This window comes from Panthera onca, chromosome C1 (genome assembly GCF_046562875.1).
Source record: "Panthera onca isolate mPanOnc1 chromosome C1, mPanOnc1 haplotype 2, whole genome shotgun sequence".
NCBI classification, from domain to species: domain Eukaryota; kingdom Metazoa; phylum Chordata; class Mammalia; order Carnivora; family Felidae; genus Panthera; species Panthera onca.
In genome coordinates this window covers 162,883,048-162,902,298 of record NC_138346.1, presented here as the reverse complement: position 1 = coordinate 162,902,298, position 19,251 = coordinate 162,883,048, and the positions used below count along the sequence as shown (strand labels likewise).

Sequence of the window (19,251 nt, the reverse complement as noted above, 5' to 3'; positions counted from 1 at the left end):
TGGCTACCCTATAAAGTAAGTGCAAAAATCCCAATTCTTCATACACAAAAATCTTAAAGAGTTGAAGGAATTATTTTCAAGGTCCACAGCTTTTACACCAAAGTTTGATCCCAGGTCTGACTCCAAAACACATATTTTCACATCCTTAATGATAACCTGACCATGACACTTTTCCCCCAAAAAAGATACTGCTTATCTACCTGGCACGTCAGTTGCTTCTTTCCTTTCTCCAAGAATATCCCTCCCTCCCTTCCAAATGGTTGTGTTGGGCAGTTGAAAAAGAGCCCCTAAGTTTGAGAGGACCATTCTTCATCCAGTGAATGGAGAATGGTGTTTCTCATTAAGGAACATCAAGTAACACGTATAATCATTCATTGATATTTTAATTTTTTTCTGAACATGTTCTCATATTAAAACTTACTCCCATAAAATTAGGTCCATAAATTACTACATTATTTTTTTAAATTATATTATTATTATTAATAAACCATTATGAAAATCTTCAGACTCCATTTCTCATGCAAATTACATAGAAGCCAGCAGACAAATGGAAATTTGCCTTTCAAACATTTGCCCTAAGCATTGACTCATTTGATTTGGCTTAATTAACTGCTGATTAGTAAAAAAAAAAAAAAAAAATTAAGAAAAGATTTACATGTAATTGGGTTGAGCCCATTCTGAATAAATGTTAATTGATCCCTGAGATACCTGAGAATTGTTGACTCCTGTAATTATATTGAAATAGTAGAGATAATATGCAAAATTAGACCAAAGCTAAACTCTAAGATGTATCGATTTTTCATGTTATACAGCTATTGGTGGCTTGTCATTTGAATCCATTTCCTGATAACAGAATTCAAGTTTTGGAGATGCCAAGATGTTATTCCCTTGAACAATATGTTCCTCACTGTTCTTATCAGTCTGATAAGTTCTGTGGAAAACAGAGCAGCTAGTTGAAAAGAGAATACTGGTGAATGAATAAAATGTCAGATATACGTAACCGATTCTACCTGCTAGCAACAAGGAAAGAAAGACTCAAAAACAGGGAACAGTTTTTCTGTTTCTTAAAGATAAAATATTCTCCATTCTAGAACTGAACTGTATTTTGCAAGAAGTTTGAGCAAATTTCAAAATTAAGCAGGGGAGACAATAGACAGAAGGGTTTTCCTGCTGTCAAAGGCCTGTTCTCCCTCTCTTCCATCTTGAATTTTGCATTTTCTCCCAGGAGTCCCTCTGTAATTAGCAAAAGTACTTAACTGCTTTTCAGTTCTCAGTAAACCTGCTCCTGAGTTAAGCAGGAGAGGAAGTGTGAAAGGAAAAGCAACAACAGCACCAACAACAAAAAACAAAGGGGCTGAAAAGAGATGTACAGTTAGTAACCTGAATCGTGATAAACTCAGCATCCTGCAAACCCCTAGACCTGGACAGGAAGTGGCAATGTGGCCTTTGTGTGAAACCATGTATGGCTGGGCTGCTGACATCCACTCCTCTGCAGAAGCAATTCTGTATCCAACAAGGAAGGGTCAGAATATTTACAGTAGTGTGTGAACGCCCAGGTGGGGCATATAGACTTCCAAATGTTTGCTAAGAATCTTGTGAGCTGATTCTAATCGGTCCTGTTGGAAAAGCTGCCTGTCCACTGCTGCCCAAAATTGTTTGTGGCTGTTTGAAAATGCCCAGGCATCATGACAGTCAAAATCTTTCTCTCACGGGGCCTTAGCGGAGCCCTCAAAGGTAAACTTGAAGCTTTGGAAAATAATCACAGTAGTAATTCTTTGCTCAGACTATGTTTGCCAAATGTATTCTAACCTGAAAGCAGGTAAGAACCCCAGCTTCACTTCTCACTAACTCTGTGGACTTGGTGGAGTGATTCACCCTTCCTGAGCCCAGTCTTTTCATCTGCTGAGTGGTGATAAGAACACCTACCGTGTGGTATTGGCATGAGCATCTGATATCATATGCAAAGTATAGTAGCTCATAAAATGACATCTGCCACTATTGTTATTATCACCATTATTGTTAGTATTCATGTTTACTTAAAATCATTCTCTTTCCTTTCCTAATTTGATTCCTAGAAGAATCTATCAGAAGCCCGTTTTTAAAAAGGTGTGTTCAAAATGAGTGAATAACTCCAGAAATAATTCCAGATATAGGATCTAGAAAATAGGATATCTTAAAAAAAAAAAAAAAAAAAAGAGGCAAAAGGATCAATGGCAGAGAAACCCAGGATTCTAAAGGGGGTAAAGACTACCAGATAGGTTACAATGAGATACCACCTCACACCTGTCAGAATGACTAAAATCAACAACAAAAGAAGCAAGTGTTAGGGATGATGTGGAGAAAAGGAACCCTTGTGCACCGTAGGTAGGAATGCAAACTAATGCAGCCATTGTCGAAAACAGTATGAACATTCCTCAAAAAATTAAAAATAGAACTACCCCATGATCCAGTAATTCCACTACTAGGTATTTACCCAAAGAATACAGAACGCTACTTCAAACAGATATACACATCTTTATGTTTATTGCAACATTATTTACAAAAACCTAATTATGGGAGCAGCCCAAGTGTCCATGTATATATGTATATATATGTATACATATACACAATGGAATATTATTCAGCCATAAAAAAAAGAATGAAATCTTGCCATTTACAACATCATGGATAGAGCTAGAGGGTATTATGCTAAGTGAAGTAAGTCGGTCAGAGAAAGACAAATGCCATATGATTTCACTCATCTGTGAAATTTAAGAAACAAAACAAATTAAAACAACAACAAAGGAGAAAAAAGAGAGAGACAAACCAAGAAATAGACTCTTAACTATAGAGAATAAACTGACGGTTATCAGACGGGAGGTAGGCGAGGGGATGGGTGAAATAGGTGTTGGGGATTAAGAGTACACTTATGACGATGAGCACTGAATGATATGTAGAATTGTTGAATCATTATATTGTACACCTGAAACTAAGATAATACTGTATGTTAACTATCCTGGAATTAAAACAAAACACTTAACAAAAATTTTTAAAAAGGAAATACACATTTGAGATGTAAGGGATATCACATACATAGACACACACAAACACACACTGATAAGCCCGAGTGTATGAAAATCTACATGACTTAATCTTTGTGATATCTCATGAGCCAAAAATAAAGAAGTAAATAAGATACCTAACAACACAAACTAGGATTTGGTAGTTTGGATGAAGAGCAAGGTGAAAGCAAGCAGAAAACCTTAATAAAAGGAAGACTTGGCCCCTGTATTCAAGGAACTCGTGATTTGGTTGAGAAAAGAGAACAATCTTAAAGGAGAGGGAGAACAGGAACCTAAAAATTCTTTTTAGAGAAAAAGGGAACAGAAACATTGTATGGGCCTCCCTACCTATGTCTCCTAGAGGTTTCCTATGAGCTATTTTTCAAGATTCAGAAGAAAAAAACTTGCGTGTGTTTAGCTGACAAAATTAGCTGCACGACATTCTATAGAAAAAGGAGAATCATGTTTTTCAGTTAGAAGATACCACATAGATAGACCAACTCTGATCGTACAGATGAGGCAACTAAACTTAAAAGAAGCCATATGTTTTTCTCAAACACACACACCCTATGTGGGACCAGAGCTAGTCTTCTAATATCACTTGTGTGTTCTGGTGAATGCCCAATACTAAATTAGCAAGATGGTACTAAGGTTGCTTGAGATGAGAATATCATAATTAATTTTCAATGTTTCATCAATGAATGGGGATAATAAAGTAATAGTAACCATCAACTACTTGTATAGTGCTTTCAAAAGCGTCCTTATCTTATTTAATCCTACTAATGTTGTGCTGATGAGAAAATTCAATTCAGAGATGTTTACTGAATTGTCAAGGGCAAATAACCAGTGAATAGCAAATCAGATAATTAGGCTTAAGTGTCCTGACTCCTTTCTTAATGTTGGAAATTTTTCTGTTTCATTATGAGTTAAAATTTTTTGTAGAGCATTTTGGTGAAATGATTTTGTTTAAAATATACTTTAAAATATTTCAAATTACATATCTAATATCTTAGCAGTGGTAAATATTAATAAAATTAGCAAATTAGTTATTTCAGTTTTCAATGAAAATCCTGCTGAAGGGAGAGTAACAGGAATATTCAAAATTACCATGGTGAAGACAAAATCTGGGATAAGGATAAGGCCATGCGTATCTAATTAGGGCTACACAACCTTTAAGGCAGTGATTCCTCTTCAGAGCTTGTCAATGAATCAATATTACTTCTCCAAAATTTTGAACTAAAAATTGATTTTGTCACAACAATTCTTGAAAATTCTAGGCAAAAAAAAAAAATGTTTCAATAGTCAAGGATTGTTGAAAATATAAATAGCTTTTCCTCTAAAAATGGCTTTCAAAGGATCTTCTAAGGGAGAAGATTCCAAACCACTGATTCATGAAAATCCACTTGCAATTTTATACACCTCATACTGCTATCCAATTCATGTACACACATCCAGAATGGAGGCTGGTTTGGTATGAAAGAGTGGCTTCCAACAGACAAATACTTTAGTGTTTTAAGATCTCATTTCCATCTTCCTCAATAAGGCTAGAAAAATGCAAAGATAAATGTCATTAGTTGCTCCAGACTTTTCCCTGTAGAGAAATACAAGCTATAAACACCAATAGAGCATTTTACTAATAGCTTAAAGTGTTGGCTTAAAGCATCATTAATTTTACATTTGTAACAAGATCTGTGAGTGTATGCCTTGCATTTTCACTGAAAAGATTCAATCATTAAGGTCATCCTTGCTGCTTTGGTTCTAAGTTGCAAGGCAAAGGTGTAGTACATGCAGAAGTGTAAATATGTATGCATCCACACACACATGTAACATAATAACATAAAGTTACATAATAGAAAATAACAGAAAGGTATATTCTAACCATTTAGCTCATTTGTGTATAGCATATTGTACTTTTCAGGTGGAGTAAATCCTTTTATTGACTTTTAAATAGCTTCATTTTAAATCTTTCTTGCTGGGTCAGCACAAAGGAAAACAGAAGCAAGATCTTTGTTGTAAGACAAATGCATCACTGAATGAATTACTTGTAATTAAAATAATAATAATCCTTTTACTTTCAACCTGGTTTTGGTGAGTAGTCTATGCTGCCCCTCTTCCGGTCAGGATTGGGTTATTTTCTTTTACCCATGTGATGGCAATATTTTAAAATGATTGCAGCTCCTCTTTTAGTAATTCTATCCCTGATTATGTTGTTTCACTATTACGGGCATATAATGAGATGTCAGGCAATTTTGGCATTCACAGGGAAGTAATTCTATTGACTTAGCTCCAGTTTTAGATTTTAGCTTTCTAACCAAACATGGAAAGTCATGAGGTTCCTTGAATCATAAAGACTCTCTCACAGTGAGAATTCCTAACCTGTGTCCATAAATTTCCAAGATGTCCACAGACAGAATTCAGGAGGGCTGTACAGTCTCTGACACAATGTAAAAATTCTCTGTGCTTTTTGTGAGGAGGGGATCCATTCCTTTCATCTTATTATCAGAGGGGCCTCTGATCCCAAAGTGGTTAAAAGCCAGTGTTCTATAAGCTATATTCTACTTAAATCTTATTTTTAAAGGCTCTAATCGGTGGTAATGGTTTCAGAATTATGTTCCTCCAATGTTCTTTTCGAAATAAAATTGAAAAAATCTTATATATTATATTCAAAGCCTTCTTTCCAATATTGTGTAAGAATATTAGACATAAACACTGATTATCCACAGACCTCCTTTACTTGGCCTCAGAAATTTCCAGTAGACTAATGAGTACTCTTGTTCTAATTTTTTTTTTTTTTTGCTCAGATTTGGACTTTAAGATTTTCAACCTCCCATTCCATACAAACCAAAGGGTTAAGTGTTAGTCATAGAGAGTATGACCTGAACTTTGTCTTCAAAATGTGTGGTAATAGCTCTATGATTGGGGTACTACAGACTGGCATGAACTCAGAAAAAACACAGGCCAACAAAGAGACATTTGCCCAGAGTTGGACTGCTTTTTGATAAAAATCATTTTCAGATTAAATAAAGCTGCTACGGCTCTGTACACAGACCAAATATGCAAAAATCCCATAAAAGACAGAGTTTGGTAAATTAGTTCTTTCTTACCAAGGCAAGTGTCTGGAAGTGTGAACTTAAGAGGAATTATGACAGACTTTAAAGGTCTTGGGAGAAATGGACTCATTCTCTTTAGATAGCCCTTTGAGAGACATACAACCCCAGGGCCTCTTATCAAGAGCAAAATAAGGATTGGAGGCATCAATAGAAAGATGATACTTTCTAAGAAATTGTACCTCCTTATTTGTGAATAGGTTTATGCGATTATGGAAGTGGATCAGGGCCCATGGTGATCCAGGCATTGTTGTAGTGGTAGCACCACATTTTTGTGCAGTCAGACACAAACTGGCATTCTAGTGCCTGCCACTTTGGGAAATGCCCGAACGATGCCTTTCAGATCCAAGATCCCACAGATGGCCTTGTCCTGCAAACCCTCAGATCCATAGCCATGTGTCTCAATGGTCATGGCCCTTGCCCTAAAGCAGAGGTTCTCATCTGGGAGCAATTAGTGTATTTGGCAATGTCTGATTTCTGATTGTCACAGCTAGAAAAGTATTACTAGTATCTAGTGGGTAGAGGGCAGGGATACTGCTAAACACCCTGCAATGCACAGGACAGCCCCCAAAACAAAGAATTATTTGGTCCAATGTGCTGAGAGGCTGAGGTGGAGAAATCCTGTCATAAGCTCATGCCACTTTTGCCCATTCTGAGAGGAAGTTACAGACTTATGCTCTATTTAGACCTATACTACTCACAGGGCCACTAGAATTTAGTTAGTTTGAATGCTTTGGAAATTGCAGTTTGGGGCAAAATGCCCTCCCCTTCCCAACTAACATCAACTCCTTTCTCCAAAACACAGGTTAAATGTCATCTCCTACAGGAAATGATTTCCTATTTTAGCATCACCTCCCTCTTATGCGTACTCTAATAGCAGCTCTGATCAAATTATTTCCTATTTCTCTACTATATTATAAACTCATTGATAGCTGATTTTTTCAGAAAAAAAATCCTTGTGTCTTAACACCTACCAGAATTCTTGGCACATAACTGGTACAACAACAAACATGTGTTGAAGGAAGGAATAAGCCCAGAGGACTGGCTTGGATTCTGAGTACCCAACCTCCAAACTGGGTTTATTCAAAACTGTTATGGTGAACACAACAACCTCCAAGGATATCTAAGGATGTCTGACCCCATGTCTGACTGGGCAATGACTCATTTTATAGCATGAGGTTCTACATTGTGATGGTTTAATTTCTGGTGGTTAATTTCTTGATTAACAGAAGGTAACAAAGTAAAGACTATAGAGACCATAAGACCTGGTTGGAAGCCTAGGACCCCCTGGGAGAAATCATGGACAGAGCTCTCCCTAAATACCTTTCCTAAGAGGAAGGAAGGCAAATCTGATGCGCTACTTTTATGAGTTTGGCTTAACAGCCTATATTCCACAGAACATCTCCCTTCACTCAAGAAGGATGAGGTGATTGACCTGAATTAGCACATAGCACAGGGGCAGCCCAACATTTGTTTCTACCAATAATCAGCTGACACCAATACCCAGGTACAAATCTATCAAAGGGTCTGACTACAAAGACAATTCTTTGGTTGGCTATGTGTAGATTACCCTAGAATACACACAAAAAGGGGATGAACTAAATTGAGAATAATTTATAAATATGCTTTTGTATTAAAGACAAAAAATCTGGGATTATAACATGAATGGATATCATGTTGAAAGTGGGAAAAGAGCACCTCAGATCTACAGTAAATCAATGATACTCTGTACTGTACGTGATTATGGAATATAAAACAAAATGGTATAATCATCCAGTTAGCATAATGCTGTTGCATATTACATTGTGCTTTTATTTGACAAAGCACATCAAATAGGAGTTCAGAAAAACACTTAACACAATTATAAATAAAATATTCCTGACATGAGTTGGCATCAGGAAAAAAAGACAGGAACATTTCAGAACATTCAACTTTATTTTTCATTGACAAACACAACATAAAAAACATACATTTATTAAATACACAGACTAACTATGACTTGAATGCCATCAAAACTTTGATGTAGTTTTCATAGTCTCTTTTACTCTCCACAATACTGAATACCAGCCTTTAAAATATACTGGAAGATATGTTTAACTATACTTAGGTATCTCCAAAAAAACTTTACACAGAGATGACAAAAGTATATGTTCCCACTTAAGCAAGTGTGTAGGGATAGGATGCTGAGTAGGACAGATGGAGAAACATATGCTTTCTATACTGAGCTTCCCATTATGATTAAAAGTGCCAATGATTTCAGTTCTTACTTAAATATACCACATAAGTAGTACTTACACTCATTTATTGTAAACAGATGAAGATAATCAGTGCCTATTTTTAATTTGTTTGTGTAAAGAAATGTTCAACTTTATCTGTACATGAACATTTGGTAAAAGAGGGAGAAAATAAAATATTTCATATATTTATATGAATAAATATGTATAAATATATTTCATATATATGTATGTATGTATATATATATATATATATATATATATATATATATATACATGAAAGGAAGAGAATTTAGCTGTCAGTGATGACTTAAGTGAACTGAACACCTGCTCTTACAGAAAAGAACACTGGCCATCTTTGCTTTGTCTCACTGACACTCAACTGTATGAAGATAAATGCAGTCCCTTCCTTTCGTTGATTCTGAGGAATGGACTAAAAGAATGAAGGATTTTAACAAGTTGGAAATGTATGTTTCCTCCATGTCTTTCCTTACGTTCTCTACCCACCTCCATCCTTCCCTACTCCACATAAGTACCTTTTCAGTAGTCAAAAGAACACTGGAGTATAAGTCATGTGCATTTTTCTCTGCCTAACATTGCAGCTTTTATTTCTACACAAACTGAAAACATATCGAGAAACTATTTTTAAATAACTATTAAAGTTTGGTGATTGGCTGCCTTTTGTCTAGATATCTGATTCACTTTAATTTAAAAGGCCAACATACTTTGTTTCTAAAGCAATTGACAAAGGAATTTAAGAGCTGCACTTATGAAAATAACTTTAGAGGTAGAATCATCTCCCAAATGTTCAAAAAGCTTGAAAAATCTGATTTTGTTTCTCATGATGATCTCTTTCCTTCCTACCTTTACTCCCATAATAACATTTTTCCATCAAAACAGACTTAGTAAAAAAGAGACTCCGATCCATTTCATGTATTAGGGCAGAAGCATACTAAAAGTACACACCTGTTCTCTGTCCTCTTAAAAACAATCCCAGTTTTACCAACAGTAAATATCTGTTACATTCCTTCTGCTGAGAAAATGAATAAACTGGAGGCAAGGCTTAGGGTGACAGTCTCATTCTTAATGAAAAAATATGTAATCCAGTAAATATTTGGGTTGTTGAGAATATGCAACTCATTGATTTAAAACTTATGAAAATCAAATAATTTTCATTCTCAATGAAGAAAATGAGAGACATATAAATGAATATGGTTTGTATCTGATTGAATTGTTTTTCTAGAGAATCAAAATATACTCAGCTTATGGTATCATAATGTAATGGTTTACAATTCACCTTGTATGAATTATAAACCTTTAAATAGAATCTTTGTTTAAGGAATTATAAAATAGAGAATATATAAAGTAAAAATGCTGTTTTCTTTCATTCCTTAAAAGAGTAGAGAACAGGGACAGTGAGAAAGGACGTGTTAAGTAGTGTGGAGTGAAGATATCTTTCCATCTGACTTTAAAATGAATTGTTGATCTCCTTGTGAGACAAAAATTCTTTGATTCTAGACTTGGTTCAAGTCTTTCAGAGATAGGAATAGTCTCAGTTTTCTCTTTTTTCACTTTGAGAGTAAGGCCACCCTGCACTATTCTTTTTACTTTCTTCAGTTTTATTCAAGGTGGACTCAATCCAAAAGAGGCATTCAGGGAGGACATGTGAAAGGTTTTACTTGATCACTGTAGATACGAATTCCTTGTAACATCGAAACTGAAACTTTTTGGGTAGGAGTAATTCAGCTGAATATGAACTTTCTCATGAAATTAGTATCCATGTAAATGCCAATATAATGGAGTTTTAATTTTACAATTTCCCCCAATTCTTTGTTTCATGCTTCAGTAATCACTGCCTGTTCGTTAGAATAGAATACTGAGCTGATACAGTTTTTAACAAATGTGCATGTGAGCTTCAGGCTGATTCTCAAAGTTTGTAAATTGGCTCTATCAAAACCTATGTTAGGAAACATCACAGCTATGTACCACCTCTTATGAGAATTTTATTGCAACTCAGAAAACAGTCCTCTGGACGTAGCCACAGTATTAAAGAGTCTTCATTTTTTAAAATGATATAATCTCATTCATTGAACAATTCTGCACTTTTATTTAAACCTCAATTTTAGCAGACTTTGAGAAATATGCAAGCACAAAACCAGCAAGAAACAGCATCACTGCATATTTGGCATGATTGATCATCTGAACGTTTCACATGGGTAAATTGTAGAAATTTTAGTTTTTCCACATTAAACTTTTATCTGTTCGTACGAATAATTACTCTGTAGTCTTTCTGTGTCACTCATCTTCTGGTATCCTGTTTATCTCAAGAAAAGCTTTCAAGGTTAAAGGATTAAAAAATAAACAGGCAATATATATGCCTACAGTTTCAAAGATCAAAATGTTTCTACTTTATGTCTCTGGTTTACTCCCAATACCAAAGAACTATTAAGTGATTGTTGACATGGGGAGATTGAAAGTTAATCACAAATTAGGAGTCAAAAACAACAAAAATATAAAAAGTATCAATAAATAAAAGGTCTAATTCACTTGAAAATCTATTATTAGAATATTGCCACAGATTGACCACCTTTTAAAACTAGTGATTTGTCAGAGTTTCTAGTCAGTCCATTACTCAACATCAGCATGGCCCCGGGGTCTCTTTCAGCTAACTTTTACATGAGCTTAGTCAATTCTATTCTATAACGTGGTCAAGAGATCTTTTATGCAATAAAGAAGTGTTAAGTAGAAATATATGTTCACTTTTTGATTCATAGCCATTTAAATCTGTCACAATTAAACACAGTTACTTAGAATATCTTGAGATACAGCATTACGTAAATTTCATAAATATTAACACATTTTGTTTCCTCCATTTAAATAGTTTTAAGATATCCACCACACTAATTTTACCTGAAAAGTAAAATGTTCTTACCGGATAGCATGCCATCATTTTCTTCTACAACACAGAATACTGTATAAACTCATCGTTTAGAAAATCAGCACTGCTTTATAAAATCTACAATAGACGATTTTACATATATTTCTACATTGCACTCAGTCACTTCTTCCCATGTGGTTTCCTAGACCTCTATTATTTTTAACCAATATTGTCAAGTTAAGAATTGTCACAATTTATGCACACATTTTCTTTTCCTGCTCAGATATATATATATAGATCAATTAAGTATATGAGAATGAATTTAAAGGTCAATAAACTTAAATTTGGAAACAGAGGTTTTTCTACAGTGACTTTAGATGCCTGCTTCCTAACCACATCTAGGGCCTTTGCACACATCTCTGAAATCTAATCTCAACTACCATCCAAAGGCTGAAATCATTTGGGACTTACATTTCTTATCTGGTTTTCTCTGGATGAACAAATGGTTGCCTAGATAATAAAAACACACCACTTATGTAATTTTTTCTTCTCTACTTCCTTTTCAACCTTGTTCAAAAGCTGCCATTTGTCCACTCCTACCATGTGTCGCTGGGAAGATATTTATTTTGTCATTAAGGATAAGTTTGAGGCTGTTTTGTCTTTATGTATTTCTGTGCTTTGAAGAAAAGTGATATTTCTTTGACAGTAATCTCCATTACCATTTGGAAGTATCGGTCTCCTAAATTATTAACACAAATAAAGCACTTTGTTGTACAGCAATATGATACTACACATTTGAAGATAAATTCATATTTCTGTAATTAAATAGGCAGAGATCATTCACTTTATCAGTTTTATGGACTGTAATGGCATGAAGCACTTCAATCATATGGCAGGTGCCTCACCGATATGCACTGAGTTTTGGCAGACATTTATTCATTCATTCACTGAATACATTCTGAACGCTTTCTATGTTTCAAGTGTTGGACTAGGTGCTGGAAGGAATAACCCAATGACACTCATACCAGTTAAATTCATTCTGTGTGTGTGTGCGTGTGTGTGTGTGTGTGTGTGTGTGTATCTGATTATAACCCAGGACCAGAGGACCATTCAAGAGGTAAAGCTTCTTTACTATAAGGTCATTTAAGTGCACTTTTTTTTTCTTGAAAGAGGAGGTAGTTTTGTCTAATTCTTCATGAGGTGACCTGTGGGAAACCCAATTCTATACCATAGAGAGATTTTACAATGGGGCTTTAGTATTAGGTTATTTATCATCATTTTTTCTAAAACATAGGCAGTACAACTGCCATGAATTACATAGGCACTCTCAGCAGATCTTGTTTCTCACTCAGCTTAACACTTTGCTTTAAATTGATTATTCCTGATTGATCTGGGATGGTTTACATATTAACCTAATGCATATATTGTACCTGTTGAAATCAATTCTTCTCAAATGCCTACTAAACACAGGGGAAAAAGTAGTACTATAAAGAAGTATAAAATAAATTTTAGTCTTTTTTAACTAGGAATACAATAAGGTAAGCTGTAAATTAAGATCTTCATGAGAAAATGTTAATGAGTTTGCAAAATGAATGCTCCAAAGAAAACAAAGAGCATTTTGTGCGGGTCCAAATTAAAAGATTATTGTGTTTGTTGGGGAGATTCTTTTTTTTAAGTGCAACTCTCAAAACTTAACGTAATGATCTACTTGTGCCAAAAATATATCAACCTTAGCCATCAAGGTTTGTACACATGTAGACTATAAGAAAAATATATTAATAATAAATATTTAGGTAAAGAGGAACAGAGAAAGTGCTGTGAGGGGTCAACCTTATTAATTTTCTTATTCTATAAATAGGCCAAATTATTTATGGAACCTTCAAAATATTTATTGGTCTTAGAATCAGAGTTAGTATTTAGATATTCCAAAAGACTAGAGAATACTTTTGGTGGAAAAATCAAGGAAGATAATTAAGCACAGTACCTATATTTAGTTCTCCAATCAGTTCTTAAATAGCATTTTGAAAAACTACTACATTGACTCTCAAGATCAGATTCATGAATCTTATCCAGGCTTGTAGGAATTAAAAATGTATTAAAAAAGAAGAACATTTAGTATTTGGATAGTCACAAATCCCACCATATTTGAAATAAATGGAATTGGCTGTCATTTAGATAATGAGTAAACCTAATTACCAATACAACCAAAACTTAAACTTTATACGTTCAGCAGATAATTTATAGATTGAGCAATATTTACATCAGTACCACCAAATATTGTATACATTATATGTTTTTATCCTAATGCAACTTTTTAAAAAATATACGGGGAAAAGAGTGACATGGAGAGAAAGAAAGAGAATACAGAAGACCAAGGTCTTTGAACAAAAGCAAATCTTTGCCTATCTTTGACGATCTATGCATTCAATCCCCCAAGTACTCAGTATACTGGAATATTAACTTTTCCTATCCCATCCCCACCACAGACCAAGATCATTTATAAAAAATGTGTTCATCTCATAAATAATCACATATTCAGCTACAAATGGCAGAGACCCAAAAACATTAGACTGTCACTAATATATTTTCCTTTGTTTGTATTTCAATACTTTTGGCACACAGGGGGATTATCTATGCTTCTGAGACCATTTAGCCTTATATCAAAATTCTCCTTCAATGCATAAATGGTGGCATGCCAGAGATGCCTAAATTCACAGTAAGGTTTAGGGCTATTTGTTGCCAAAAGCTGTGAACATGCAAGTTGATTACGTGTTCTCTTTCATGCTCCTGTCTGTATTATTTCATTGGATAATGAGATAGGCTGCCCTTTCTGTCCATCATTAGAGCAGCTGGAGACAGCATTTGCTACCTGGCAAAACTTTCGAAGAAGGATCTTTCTTAGCAGCAGATAAACCCAGGGATCCAAGATCTGGTTCAGTGAAGCCAGGCGAACAGCTATTAAGAAGAAGTTGCATTCTTTCAGCTTTTCAGTGTGTGTCTTGCAGTGCTCAACAGATGTCTGATTGAAGATCATTTTCAACATCATTATCTAAGAAAGAGGGACAAATAATTGTTCCAAAGATTAACAAAGTCACATGTATCTCCTCTGCACAATACTTTGCACATAGCTTACAGCAAATTGGTTGTTGGACTGAAATGATTAATTCAGGAAAAATTTGTATTTACGGGACACAGCCCTGAATGAATACAAGACATTCCTACAGATTTCCCCTCATTTTTGGCATTTGACCTAATGCAGCATTTTAAAAAGTACATGTTCTCAGGATCTTGATCCTTGGTATTTAAGAAGCTTGAAATCTCAAAAACACATCTCAAAATTAGCCAAAGTCATCTGTCTTGATGCAGAAAGTACCAATGGGTTGACACCCTAACGAAAGCCAACACTTCAACAAACCAAAACAAATTTACTCTTAAACTTCAGTAGTCCTAACTGAAGCAAATTACAGAAAAAAAAAAAAAAAAGTAGAAGCAAGAAAGGAGGAAATAATACTTATTCTTAGCATTTTCTGAATCCATACAATTTGCCAGGACTCCATCAAGTTCTTTATATGCATTTAATAAAAAATTAAGAGAGATAGCATTACAGTTTCCTTTTTACAGTTGCTGCCAAGGTTTAATGATGTAAAATGGCTGAGCCAGACTTCAACGAGGTTTCCTAATACCACTTGACCTATAGGGCTTTGTTTTTTTTATCTCTCCCTTCTCACCATATACACACACTGGAATGTAAACTTCCGGAAGGCAGGATTTGGGACTATTGTTTTCCCCACTAATATATTGCCAGTACCTAAACCAATACTTAATAAACAGTGCTCAATAAATATTTGTGAATAAATAGGTAATATGACATATATATGAATATAATATTATATGACATATATCATATAAATATATTTATATATGAATGAATAGATATTTGTGATTTCCATAGAAGAGAAAAGAATGAAGGTTCATATACCTCTGAAAAGATATTCAAGCTCATTAATAATCAGAAAAGTGCAAATTATGAGAAAATAAGAACCATTTTACACCCACTAGTTTGACAAAAATGAAAAAATGAGACTTTCCCAAATGTTAATATGGATGTGGAGAAATGAGGACGCTTTTACACACCATTATCTGGAAAAGTGAACTGGAACACCCACTGTGGAAAATAAAGGCACTGAAGAGGATGAGACAAACGAAAGATTTGAAGAATCTTGTTTCCTGAAGAAACAAGCACTATTTCCTCTGCTACCTGCAAGCAATCCTACTCCTAGGGATATACCATCCTGAATTCCTGCCCCAGGAGTTGTGCATAGGACTGTTCATTACAGTGTTATTCACAACAGCAAAAAACAAACAAACAAACAAACGAACAAACAAAACACAGAAACAACCCAAACACAGGTTCACATTAGCAGACAAAGAAAGGTGCTGACTTTATAACTGGCTCCTGAATTCATCTTTCTAATTGTGCTGCACGACTCTTAAGCACTTGAAATGCCGCCAGGACAAACTGAGATGTTGGAATATGTAATGATTTTATAATGAAATGATAACATTTTGATATATTGTGTCAAATAAAATGTATTATTAAAATCAACATTACTTTTTTTTTACTTTTTAAAAATGTCACTACTAGAAAATTTAAAATTATATATGAGGCTTTCATTTGTTGCTCACAGTCCATTCTATTGGACCCAAGGTTTCTTGTGAAGCCCACACTTATTTGGATGTCTGTCCTTAGGTCATATATCTCAAATTGAGGTCAACATCTCTGAACATCTAAAACACTCTGGACCACAAACCCACAATCCCAGCAATGGCACCTGCTCCCTTATACAGTCATGTCAGTTTTCTTCAAATCTTTCCTTTGTCTCATCCTCTTCAGTGCCTTTTGCTCTTGTTCCAATCTCATCCTACTTCAGCTCCTTCTGTCATCTGAACTATGGTAACAATAGACACCCAGATGGTGCATACAAATGTCAGCACATGACAGATTCATCATCTTAACTAAATTCTAGCTCCGATCAAACCCGCACCTGCTATAAAAACTTCAACTTGGTCTAAGTGGACAAATTTGACCCACAGATTCTTAAACCAATCACTGGCAAAAGAGACAGAAACTTCCAGGTTTTGTTTAGGACAAATTCATCCCCTGGGGCTTACATCATGGTCCTTGACCACATTACCACCTAATACCTGAGCAAATTATGGTGATATAAGCAAATAAGAACAGGGGAATGGGTAGACAACCCACAGATAGTCATATATTCTTACTCTGTAATTTCTTTCAAAGGATTTGTTTCCAAGGGATTTATACAATAAAAGCAAAAACAGCTGTATAAATAAGTCAATATTTAGCGAAGCATTATCTATATTAGTAAGAAACTAAACACATAAATTTCTAACATCAGGAGTAAAGTTTAATAAAATATTATTTGTATACTAGTATATGTAAGAATTAGGTGAAAACAGAATATAAAGTAGATTATGTATATAAAGCTATATTGTTATTATAATTAAATTCTGTGAAATACATAGACTTGTGGAAGGCAATGGAATTATTACTATTAAGCAATAATTTACCATTAAATAATTATTAAATTATTTTAAAAGTTGTATGTACATAAAAGCATTTCAAACAATTTATGAAATTCTTTTAAAGGAAGTTGATGATAGCTGCCTTCATTAATAAGCACGAATTATTATACACCAATTTTTTTTTTAAATAAGTAAATCTATGTCAGTGTCTTCTGATGCTGGCTCATAGTCTTGTGAACTGAACACTACCTCTCACTGCATACACAGATGTCCCCCAAAGATATCTATGTCCCAGTTCCTAGAACCTGCAAATATGTTTTCACACATGACAAAAGGACTTTGCAGATGTGATTCATGATAACGGTCTTGAGATGGGGAGATTCTCCGGGATTACCTGGGTGTGTTCAGTGTAATCACACGGTCCTTAAAATCTGAGAATTTTATCCAGCTGTGGGGAGAGGGAGATGTGTGTACAGAGAATTGTCAGTGAGATACAACATTGCCAGTTTTGAACATAGAGGAAGGGAGCCATGAGGTGAGTTAAGGAATGGGGATGGCTTCTAGAAACTGAAAAAGGTAAGGACATAATTCTCCGAGCTCCTTAAGAGCTTCTAGAAAGGAATGGAGCCCAATGGACACCTTGAGAGTAACCCAGTAAGACTCATGTCAGGGTTCTAACATACAGAATTGTAAGAGAAGTCGGTCTTGTTTTAAGCCCCTAAGTTTATATTAATTTGTTAGAGTACTGCAGTAGAAAACTAATACACCCACAGAGTGAGCTCTCAAAAGAGGTGGAGAAGGGATGGGGAGGAAGTTGCTTGAAAATGATTTACTGTCTCTGATAGATAAAACATCTCAGCAAGCTTGTTTACTTTGTTCACTTTTATTAGGAAACTTTTTTTTAACATAAAGTAAAAGTAAACTTCATCCTAACTCTTATTTAAATTACCTCAATTTCTAAGACTGTAACATGTAAAAATGAATTCTTGTTATTCTATCAGATTTCAATGTGTTTGATTAAAAGGGATAAAATTTTATTTTCAATTAGGTTGCTTTTAAGAAAAACATACATCTATTATTTCTTTTTTCTCCCTTTATAAACTACTGGAAAGGTTACATCTAGCTCTTTTAACCCCTCACCTCATCCAATAATTAAATATATTTGACCACCTACCATCTTTCAGGAAGTTCTCTGGGCCTGATCTAGAATGATCTAAAAACTCATTTCAATTACATTTTCATTTTTTCAAATATAAAATAAAATATATTTTAATATAAAATAGAAATTGTCCAACTTCTTATAAACAGGAAAATTTACAAAATTACTCATTAAAGTGGGATTTCAGTCATTTTACACAGCCCTCCTTGATTATTTTAAGTTTTTATGGGGCTTAAAAATATAAATTATTATTAGACTATTATAGGTTTCATATGCCTTATATTGGTTAGTCCCCTGTAATTTCCCTTAATTTACTACGGACAATTCAGTGATTATGAAATTATGAAACCAAGCTCTGTAAGCAATAGCTGGCGCATGGGGAGAGACACTCCAGCTTTTCCCAGAAATCATGAGATGCGCAATATGACAATAACTACAATTAGGGACAGAAAGCATGATACTGTCATTTCCAAATGGCAGCAGGGATGGAAGTAGGACTCCCAAATCCATCTTATTTTGAACACAAATGCAAATTAGCATCCATCTGTTGATTTCCCTGTATTTCAGGAGCTAAACAGTGATTACAATTTTTGCAAATATTTTTCAGACATTCAGACTTTGGAAGAAAACCTTTGGCATGAATATGTAGATTTCTAGTACAATTCATTTTTCCTATCAGTCCAATTCAATTCCTTACAAGGAAAAAGGGACAAATAAAAACCAGGGTGCTTAGACAGCACAGAGTCTACTTTTTTTGGCAAATGCATGGATAATCTGCAAGATTGCTCTGTCTGAACAGCCTCTTGTAATGATCTGGTCAAGGGAGTGGTTAAGACTAATTCTGGGGGCCCTGAGAGCAGCTTTTCTGCCAGCATCTTCCCCAGGCTCCACGTGACTCTCCCAGGCTTCTTGCATCTCCCCGTTTATCAGCAGGAATAGAGCGCTCTTTTTGTGCCCACAATAACCAGAAACCCAACTATATCAGCATCCCCTAATTTCTCCATCCCTGCCTAGGGTCAAGGGCAACTGCTGTGCTCCATCTAAACAAAAAAAGTCTCTTTCCCAGTGATAATGACCTTTTCAATGTGTAAAGCACTAACCAAGGAGACGGTTTTTAATATGCTGCATTTGGATTTTGTTTTATTGAAGCAGGATTTATAACTACACGTTTAAAAATCTTTGGTACTTCACTGCTTGATTCAAAAATGCCTTGGGTTATAGGTCATAAATATCTATTGAAGATGATAAATGAGTAAACCCAGAAAAATTAACTTGTAGGGGAGGG

General features: G+C 34.8%; 1 protein-coding gene across 8 annotated transcripts in view; it reads right to left on the bottom strand.

Moving 5' to 3' along the window:
* Window positions 1-19,251, bottom strand: part of PTGER3 (prostaglandin E receptor 3) — a 178,954-nt gene that overhangs the window by 131,999 nt on the left and 27,704 nt on the right. For all 8 annotated transcript variants that reach the window (XM_060625222.3, XM_060625223.3, XM_060625228.3 and 5 more), the window contains exon 2: window positions 14,130-14,309. In XM_060625222.3, coding sequence (XP_060481205.1) covers window positions 14,130-14,309 — 180 coding nt within the window. The remainder of the gene's footprint in view (window positions 1-14,129; window positions 14,310-19,251) is intronic.